At 35.0% G+C, this 11,102-nt stretch overlaps 1 protein-coding gene across 1 annotated transcript; it reads right to left on the bottom strand.

The window, feature by feature from the left end:
* Positions 1 to 6,014: 6,014 nt before the first annotated feature.
* LOC128680302 (uncharacterized) lies at positions 6,015 to 6,428 on the bottom strand. Its single transcript, XM_053763348.2, has one exon. The coding sequence runs from the start codon at positions 6,426 to 6,428 to the stop codon at positions 6,015 to 6,017; it is 414 nt and encodes a 137-aa protein (XP_053619323.2).
* Between the last annotated feature and the right edge of the window lie 4,674 nt (positions 6,429 to 11,102).

Genomic DNA, 11,102 nt, shown 5'->3' with positions numbered 1-11,102 from the left:
AAAATGGGACCCATTCCCGACTCGCTATAATATAGATTCACCGTGAAAATGGAACCTGAGAGTGAAGACTCGACTGAGAACGATACTCGTTCCTGACTCGCTATATTATTGATTCACCATACTAATATTAATTGAAACCTATATAAATTACTCGTAAGGGAATAGTGGGCAGGTTCGTTTACACAAGAAGTGAGCGTACAGTGGACTGTATTTCTTATACTGTATCTTACTCAACTCATAAAAAATGGCATTTTAAAAATTCGATTGTAATTTTATAATTAGGCGATAAGTCTGCGTTTGTGCCTATTATTTGTATTTTTTTTATTTTTCTTTTCTGTATTTTTACTTGGTGCCATAAACAGTATTTTATTTTACGACCGTCCGCCTCCAAACGTCAACTTGCGAATGCGGTTGTTGCCAATCAGCTTTAGACTTCATCGCTTAATCGCCTCGTACCACAAATGGACTGTACCTATTCTAGGGCGGAACAACACTATATTTAATATACTATGATTCTACCCTATTATATTATTTTTTCAAGTTATTCTTTTGTTAGGTAACCAGATGTGATGCTATCTGAATATCCAAAGGGTCTACTGGAATATGGATGATATTGATTCCGATCTATTTTGAAGTATCGGAAGCCCTAAAGCTTATCCTTTCTTGATAACTTATCCTTTGTATTCCTTATCTTATTTCAGATGAGCAACTCTGATGTATCAACATCAATTTGTTAGGTACTCAATTATAGTTGAAAAATGTTTATACCATATATGAGTAGAATGTAAAACGATGTCTGAAAAAGTTGTCGTTTCAGTTTAAACCGGTCAAAAAATATGAGGAAGCACATAATTTGCCATATCCTCTCGCTCTCATCCTCTCGGTTTCATTCAAGGCTCATGTCATAAATTTTACGAACCTGCTTGCCTGCCAAGATGTCAATTCTATTTAGAAACATTGAACAATTTATTAAAATTGCAAATGAACGAATTTTGTAAATTACATACATTAATATATTTTTTTGTAATGTATGTATAGAAAGATTATTTGGGTGCTAGTTTAGTTTCCCGACTCCTCTTGAAGTTGTTCTGCAAACGAAGCGTTATTTAAACCGTGCATATGAAAATCCGAGCACGTCGTTACTTCTGAGCGCTTAAGCTGAGACTGGGAAGGGCGAATATCGATAAAATAAATGTCGATGAAATATTGTTAATTAATTCCATTTTATTTAAAAAGGTTATATGGTCTTTTTCAATAAAGCGGATATAAATATTATGACATCAAAATTATTATATATTATATTTTAATTTATTATAATGTGCATAAAACTCTTATTGCGTTATTTAAACATCCTCTCTATCTCCACGAGGTTGTTTTAAGATGTTATTTTACGACTATCCGCCTGATTAACGTTAACCTTTCTTTGGCGATGCTATTGTTAATTATAATCTGTCAAAGAAAAAGACAAGCATTTATTCAAAAATTAATCTTTTACAGGCGCTTCTTTACGTCAAATAAGACGGTCTGAACTTTCATCCCTTAGTTGCCTCGCGTGTGAATATTTATATATTTTTTTCTCTTTTCTATTTATAAATAATAGCACATTTTTTTTACCTAGCTCGATTGAATAAAGTTACTAAAATTAATGGATGTCAGAGAGCGGAAATTAAAACCGCCAGGTATCGATACTTTCGGTACATATTCCCCCATCACTATCAAGTAAGCAGCCTGTTGATAAATTTCTTCCATCTCTGTGCCAACGTTTCCTCTCGTCAGCCATTAGGTCTCGGGTTTCTGAGAAATATAGAACAAAACGTACCTACAACTGCCATATGAAAACGAGTAACAAGTGAAGCATGTTAGCAAATAATAATGAGAGTTTTTTATTGGAATCGATTTTCTTTTGTTTGTGACGACTTGACGACTGTTAATTTAGACCTTTATGTAAATATATTTTCCGTCGATTCATGGATGACGTATGAGGAGACTAAAGAACACATAGCCTATGCAGCTGATAGGCAACAAAAGCGTTCTCAAAGAGGGTTGACATCAGGCAGGCGGCAGGTTGTAAAATTCATAACTTCACAACCCCGGGCGAAAAGAAGAAGCGGAACGATGAGAGAGAGAGATATTGTCACGAGCTTTTATGCCGTTACTTATAAATTTTTTAGTCAGTACTTTAAGGTATAAGAAAATATACATGCTTAATATCAGGTAGACTTTAATAACTCATCAATTTTGAAAGATATCACGTACTAATTCACTTACTGAGAGTCAATAAGAAAGTACTACCTTTTTCGTTGATTAGATGAATAAAGATTATTATTAGAGCTGGTTCAGATGTATACAGATCACGTCTATAACCCTTATCCCTCTTTCACACGGGCGTGATTTCGACGCGCGTTAAAAATGCGTTGAATTAGAACTTTAGTATTTTAGTAGAACTACTCATACATATGCTCGTAGAGCAACGCAAGGTATTTCGATCGATGCGATATAAATGTGAAATCCTCGATAGCTTGGATTACGGTGTACAGCGAACATTTTAATTATTATTTAGAAATTCTGATGAAGATGAAAATCCTAAGACTTCACGTTTTCAAGGAAATTTAATTCAATTTGAAGAGAAAATGTTAATCGGCAGAGTTTGCTCATTCCGTGTGCGAGGGGTTTCGCACTTCGCTGTGTTTATAAATGAATACTTCACGCATTTAGCTTTATTAAAGACCGGTTTTCTTCTATATCCACAAATATTAAGTGTAATTCTAGCTGTTATGTGTATAGTGCATAGTCCTTAGTTATCTTTCTTATAGATTGTGTTATTGCTTACATACCTACTATACTTATAGATAAAAATGTTTTTTAATGTTTTGTAAAATTGGGAGTAAACATATATGCATGCATTGTTGTACTTTCGGAATCGGAACCCTCGTCAGAGACGTACTTGACCAGTTATTCCATATCGTTTAGCTAAACGATGTTTTTTCCAATGTCATTAAATTCTATCCCCTAGAATGTTGTATGCTAATGGATATATTAGTCCCATTCTGTCCCACATTTGAGCACAGTTGTGGACTCTTTTTGCAATTACTAAATTAGTTATTAAGTAGATTTTAGCGAATTCAATTTCCAAATAATCTACCTCATTAGTTGTAAAGACGGCATAATTCCTCAATTTAAATGGAGACTTCGTCTGGGACAGAAGTTTTAACTAATTAAGTTGCTGAGGAATTGGCTGTTTCGACACACTGAGCCCATTTCGTCTGTGACTGGAATTTAAAATATTTTAAAAAGTGAACATATTTCTATACATAAATTTACACACATTTTATTTAAAGGTGTAAAGTTGAATTAAGTCTGACTACCCCGCAATTTACAATGTATTAGGTACCTACTCACACAAATTATGAATCGTCAATGAAAATATGTATGTAATAAAAATCAGCTTCAGAATTTATTAAGGACACAAATTGCAAGTAATAATCACATTTGCAATAATCAGCACCTTTGTACTTATAAAGATGCTAGTGATTGTGCTATATTGGCGCTATTTCTTTCTTTCACATTTCTCTGTTAAAAAAATAAAAAAAAACATTACTATACTATTATTATAAAGAGGTTTATAATTTGTGAGTTTGTATGTTTGAGGAAAATCTCCGAAACTACCGAACTCAAAAATTCTCTCAAACTCGATTTCAAAAATTCTTTCACCATTAGAAAGGTACTTTATTCAAGATTGCTATAGGCTATATTTTGTGTCAAAATTCGGGAACGAAGTCCCGGGCAACATCAATATTTATTAAAAAAGACCGCGGAGATATTTTAAGTGTTTTTTCACCGGGCTCGTAAAGAAAAAACATTATTGATTATCAATTTTCAATTTTTGTGTTGTCGATTATATATTTCTGTTATTTGTTTAGCATAAAACGCGCTATGTGCCCGTCTTGAAATGAACTCTATACATATTTGACACGTATAGTGCATGTCGGTCGTCATTTACTGCGGGGACGGAGAAGCTAATGCATGAATAAGTTACGAGCAGAACCGCGAACACGTTATCCGTCGAGAGGTTAGATGTCACAGATCAGCCATATTGCAAGTTTTTTTATTTAAGAATGGGCGAAGACCTAAAGACGAAACTCTTTGATTTATGTTCAAATAATTTTATTCGCGCATAACTTATTATTGTCAATATTTCGGGTTCCAAGCAACGTATAGCAATAAAACCTAAAAAAATACCATATTTTGAGTTAGAGTATCTGCTATACAAGTTTGAAAACCACGTTAAACTCCACTTAATAGTTAATGCATGATACAGGAACAAACATATAGACAGAAAGACAGATAACAAAGTGGCGATAAAAATATTGCTTCATGCTTTCATTCTTTTCGAGAGTGTTAATTGCTAACTTTTGTGTTAGATTTTATTCACGACGCCTAAATAATATCATGTTACTAGTATAACATAACTATATATTAGAACTAGATGTTGGCCGGGGCTTCGCTCCCGTGGGAATTTTGAGATAAAACATAGCCTATAGCAATGTTGGATAATGTACCATGCTAATTGTGAAATAATTTTTGAAATCGGTTCCGTAGTTTCGGAGATTACCCGCCTCAAACATACAAACTCATAAAGTCACAAACTCACAAACGCTTACCTCTTTATAATAATAGTATAGATATAATTTTCTATAGGAAACAGTTGACACAAACTTGTTCGATTGAAAAAATAATAACATCATCCACTGGACGCAGTGGAAGTTGATAAAAAACCTGCCAAGTTACAAATAGCTCTTTATTACATTAGACATGAAACACGATAAGATTACAAAAGAAAACAACGTAAACAGTTCCATTAGTCAAATCACTTTCACTTCTTAATTAATTTACCAACACTTAATTCTTGAAACTTTTTACAGCTCATAACACACTTTTGGAAATCTATTGAAACGTCGCCGTGCCATTGTGGTGTTACCATTTTAGGGGGTGGGTTGCACCAGTCAACCTTGACGTTAACTTTAACCTGCGCAGAACTTAGCAAATTTACGCCATTTTACGTCAAAATTGATAAGTGCAACCCACTCCTAGTAGATGCACCAAAATCATTGTTTATCTATTAACATATAAATTCCCGCACGGCCAGATCTGACGCGATCCTGTTGTTGTTCAATTGTTTTTATTATCTCCGAAGGGTTAAAATGGACTTGCTCCAGCTAAGCTGACATTTTAAAGGAGCAAATCATTTTGGTTATCATCTATTTTTCTCAAAGAATCAACTTTTTGATATCCGCGTTTGCATTTGGAGCTATTACACCACTAAACACAGGATCTGCATAAAAAAATACACCTTCAAAGTTTTGAAGATACGCGCTTGATTATAACATCCGGCCGTCGTATGCCTAACGTCAACCCTCCTTGAGAAATTTACTGTTGCTCATCAGCCGATGAGCGACGGTTGGCAGCTGCCAAGGCTGTGTGTCTCTAAGTCGCCTCGTCCGACACACACGGGAGGAAGGATTTGTTCTATTCTAAAGCGTAAACACACGCCTTTTAATATTTTATTTATATACTTACTAGCGGCTTCACTCGAGTAAAACATAATAAATTATACCTTCCTCAAAAATCACACGACCTATTAATGAAATCCACATGAAAATCCGTGTAGTAAGTAGTTTTGTAGTTTATCGGCATCAGACAGACTAACAGGCGCGGCAGAAGTCTTTGTTTTATAATATTAGCTAAATAAAAACATATTAAACCTTCACATGATAGAAAGATTCGTAAGATTGATGTAGTAAAGAAATCCAATATAAACCGGCCACCTTCCCAGCTCTTGACCTCAATCACAGATTACATAATACTTGCTCTAAAATAGATAGAGGTTCTTATTTCAAGCTTCACTGCTCCCGTGATGTTTCCTTTCGTAATCTGTGTAAAATGGAACGTACGATTGTATTTTCTACTATATCTTCTTGTGTGACTAGTAATCATCAGATTACCCTTATCCCACTTTATGTGGGATCGGTACAGCATGTCAGTCTCTTCCACTTCTCCCTGTCTGATGTTAACCGATCTGATACCTCCTTTTTAGCCATATCCTGTCTAATGCACTCAATCCACCTCTTCTTCGGCCTGCCCCTATTTCTTTTCCCATTCAATTTGACATCCATAACCTTTCTTACAATATTATTTTCCTCCCTTCTCATAACGTGACCATACCATCGAAGCCTATTACTTTCCAATTTTCCTATGATTGGTGCTACCTTGAGATTTCCTCTCGCATATTCGTTCCTTATCTTATCCATCCTTGTCACTCCACACATCCATCGAAGCATCCTCATCTCCGCAACAGGCAGGCGCCTTTCATCCGTCACCTTGGTGGCCCAACATTCCGAACCATACAAAACAACAGGTCTGATCACCATCTCGTAGATCGTCTTCTTGTGTGATTAGTGGTTGTACTATACCTTCACGCGGCTAGGCGTGTGATTTCCGCCCTAAAGGACGAGGGTTGACGGCAGGAAGGCGACCGTATGGATTATTAAATTGATAATCCTAACTAATATTATAAATGCGAAAATAAATTTGTTTGTTTCTCACCTCTTCACGCTCTATCTACTCAAACAATCTTCTTGAATTTCGAGTCAACAAGCATTCATATCATTCTTCAATCGGAACAAAAAAAGTAACAATTAAAATAACATTTACATAGTCTTGTTTGAATAAATATTACGATTATGTATGCGTTTTATTTTTTACGCAGTCAAATAACCAATTTATACAAATCCAAGTATAATATCTCTCATCTGAGCGTTTTCCCGGTTTTTTCCTCAGCCGTTAAGCGTCAGAGCCCAGGGTCCACTTTCCTACTTATGCGTCTCTACTTCGCATGGCCGTCGGCATCCTGGTTGTCAGACAAATTTGCACGTATAACATCCTTGACGACATCGAGCCAGCATTTCTTGTGTTTGGCCCTTCTGCCAGGCGGGAGCGGTAGCCAGTCATTTGTTCCCTACGTAATTTGCCGGTTCACGCAAAACGTGGCCGTACCAGCGCAAGGCGGCACATCTGCTATGTCTCGGACATGAAGACTGCCGACAATGTGCTTGTTCTTTATAAACCCAAGTACAGTACTTACACCAAATAGTAAGCTTGCATCATTTATTTTCCTTCTGTTTTGACAGGAAATAAAAATGTCGGCGTCGGAATAACGCTTCTGAGAAACATTGTAAAAACTAACAAAGTAGAAAACGAATTCGACGCCGCTATCTAGCGATCTCCGGATTTACTGCCGGCCAGAGCGCAAACCGCAGTTCACACTGGATGATATACCTAGTTAATTTTTATATAATTTTATTTATTTTAATTTAAAGGATTATTTATACTAAAATTATAACCATATAATTGTTGTACTACTTTCTTGTTTCTCTGTGTACATATTGTAAAATAAATCAAGATCCTGCTTCTCCTGATAGGTATAAAACCTAGTGCTGTCTCGATGTCGTCAAATCAATGATCAAACGGCCGTGTGAAATGGAGAAGAAAAAGAAAGAAGTGAAGCCCTGGAGATTCTCAGGTAAGAGTTAAAGTAAAAATTGTATAGCTTTTACCGCGACTTTCCCGCCATAAAAAATCTTGATTTTTAAAAATTACAATTACAAAAACTGTAATTCATATTTACATCGAATGAGTAAGGCAAATTGTACAGACAGGCTACAATTGCTCGCGAAAGGAATTTTCTGAAACATTTGTGAAAATACGCTCGAATACCTTTAGATTCATCTGGGATTTGGATGTGTGTGTTCTTGACGAAAGTTCGCGGCATTAGACAAAACCCCGAGATCCCTCAGGCTTTCTCAGATATGGAAAATAAAGGGACAGACAAGAAAAGTATGCGAAATCTGATAACTACTTTAAAAATAAACAAGAGATAAAAAAATCAAATGTATTTTTTCTCACCTAATAAAAATACTTGATTTCACTTTTTTATAAACTACTAGCGACCCACGGCTTCGCCCGCGTTAATTTTCCGAGATAAAAGGTAAGGACATAGGGTACCTACCCTATATCCTTCTCCATACTTCAAGCTACTTCTACTACTTCAAACATGTATGCAAAATTTCAAGAAGATTGGTTGAGTAAATGAGCGTGAAGAGGTAACAAACAAATAAACTTACTTTCGCATTTATAATATTAGTTAGGATTAGGACTAAATCGACCTGGCACTGCTCCGCACAACCAGGTCACTGCATAAACATCCGTTGCGTGGTTCAAAAGAAGAAAGCTTAGAAACAGAGAAACGTCGAGGTCGAGACAAAGGAAGACGACTCTGTTTTACTTTGTATACTATGTGCTCTAGATACTAGACAAGTATAAGTTTGTGTAAATCCTTTGCCATAAAGAAAAAAAATACCAACGGGAACGTTTCCTAAGGCGCAAGCCGTAAACTCGATTACATCAGCTTGCCTACGAAATATTCCGAGGAATATTAACCATTACTCGCATAATTTCAAACCCTAGTTACCTACCTTTTATTATGCCTACCAATTCGACTTACGGGTAATATTGTATGAGGTAGTTCTGAACACACACTAGCTATAACGAGAAGAAGAATACTTAGAAAAGAAAGAAGAATGTATAACAGTAATAAATTACAATTAAGACAAGCTTGCAAGTAAAATATGTTTAGGTGGATTGATTCATCACGAAAAAGTTAGCTATTTACAAAACGACATGCAAAAGCAAACAATACTCGTACAAGTTAACTTCCATTAAGGTGTGCCTAATTATTTTTACTTTTCGAATTAGATACGCAAAATTTTGTTAGAATTTTTGAAAGTTTTTAACGCAAAAATTACTTGACGGATTTTATATGGTGCCTTTTTGAACTTTATAAAAAACAAAACATTGAAACTCTTCTCTCACCCTGTTTGTCTGCACCATGTCAATTGTGTCAACATCTCTATAGTTGTTATTTAAATTGTGAACTTTGTTGTTCACATGTTAAAGTTGAAAATGATATTACGGCAGGCATATTCTATTTATTAGTGTTATTTCCTCCTCATTAGTAAATGATAAGGTTGTAGGACGGGCAGGATGAAATTCAAAGCCGGATTATTTCGTCGAGAAGCGAACATGAAATGTTCCGTTTGGATAAGCTTTCCTTTGTTTCAGTTTTTTTATTTTGTTATATTTTATTTTTCGTATATGGTTGCTTAACTGTGCTGTATACAACCTAGATATTTGAGAAGCGCTTTGTACGAGACAAGTTGTTGACGATAAACGCAGATTAGGCGTGTAATATTCAGTGGGGTTGGCACGAGGTTTTGCGAGTACGTATTTGTTTTACCGTGTGCCATATGTATTTTTGTTGTAAATAAACTATGAACTTCTACCGTATATAACTCTATAAGTATATAAATTTTGATGTTGTCTATACGATTGCTTTCTTTAACAAAACTCGCGCTAACCCTGCAGAAACCGGTGTTTCCGCCACGTAATCGGTTTAAGTCACATGAGAAACGATGAAGTCTGCTGATCTGGTAAAATATAAATATGTAAGAAGATAATTTCCTGCGTGGTTTTACAGAGCACAGGAAAAAAATACTTATGAGGAATTAAAGTCCATATCTATTTAAGATCTCACATCGCTTGTATTAAATTAATTCTAATTAATACAAACTATTTTATTATTTTATTAGTTTGTATTTTGTCAAAAATGGTTTGTTCACTTTATATGGACTTTTGCAGCTTACTGTATAGTGTATATGTCTTTCTTTGAAAATAAATACATATGGTATGGTTTTTTGCATTATTAAACAAAAATGGTTATTTTAATTGCATTCCGTAAAAGATGCCATTACAACAGTATAATGCCATTACAATATAATAATCATTGTAGAAGTTTTATTAATTACTATATACCCATATATAATATTACATATTATACCCATAATATTTGTTGTATGTTTCAATCGTTATTATTTTTAACCAACGTATTCCTACCATATCTCTCTGTGTAAATTTGTGACCGTACTGCTCGAATTTTAGCACATTAAAATCCGCAGATTTTCCCGGATTTAGAGTAAAGCGTTTGAGATTTGTTTGCTTCAATTAATATAAGTATTAGGTTGTACCTTCAGGTGTTTACCAAGATTTTATTATGGGCATTTGAAATGACCATTTTTACATTATTAGTTAAACTTTCTTTACATTAGGATTATGTTACGATAATAAAAATAATACACTTTATATAATATCTAAACTGCAACCATCTATTATTTCCAAGAAATCTATTTCATAGAAAATTTCTCAAAACTCGAAACTGTTTTAGCAAAACTCTATAGATTAAATATTGTAGCTGTTATTTCGTAGCGCATCTGGCATAGACGACATTGGCTCGTAGCACGGTCCTTCGCCAAAATAGACTAGCTGCGAATTCTTAACAGTTGAAAGGCCCGATTTCTGTTGATAGACGTGAGTGATGTGTGAAAACTGAGATGATGAAATTAGAAATTTAACTTGAAGGAATTATGGGCCCCAACCCAATAGTTCAGTCACTGAAAAATAGTGAGAAAGAAATATTCACCGTTTCATCAATCAATCTTACACATATAAATTACACAACTTTCTTGGACACTCTAGGTGTCTCCTCGAGTTTTCAAAACAAATTGAATTGTCACAACTGCTATCGCAGTTCGTGCGAATGACCTTTTACTTCGGGAAGTACCTACTACTGTGCTTGGTATAATATCTTTATTATCGTATTATTTATTATTGTAGTACTCATGTACTACTCGAAATAAGTGGTCACATTCGCACGTACTTAATTTAAAGTCGGGTTCGAATTTCTCGGGTCGGGTCAATAGACAATGCAATATCGGCAGAGTCTCATTTCCTAAATGGCGTCATATTTCTTCACAAATATGAAATAACTTAACGTCGTAAATCTGTAAGTAATCCGATAAAATCGTCGAGGTGCTATGGGCTCTAATTTATCGGAATAACTGGCTATTATCGACAGCTGGCTGAGGTTTATTTGACACCTTGCCCGTGACGCGGTATTTATTACTCTTCTATAATTTCTGTGATTCTTCTCT

The sequence above is a fragment of the Plodia interpunctella genome, chromosome 24 (genome assembly GCF_027563975.2).
Source record: "Plodia interpunctella isolate USDA-ARS_2022_Savannah chromosome 24, ilPloInte3.2, whole genome shotgun sequence".
Classification (NCBI taxonomy): Eukaryota; Metazoa; Arthropoda; class Insecta; order Lepidoptera; family Pyralidae; genus Plodia; species Plodia interpunctella.
Note: the sequence above shows the minus strand (reverse complement) of the source record. Positions and strands in the feature narration are given on the sequence as shown.

Bases quoted from the DNA above. Each gene is read 5' to 3' on its own strand.
- LOC128680302 (XM_053763348.2), bottom strand. From the start codon at position 6,428: ATGGTGATCAGACCTGTTGTTTTGTATGGTTCGGAATGTTGGGCCACC.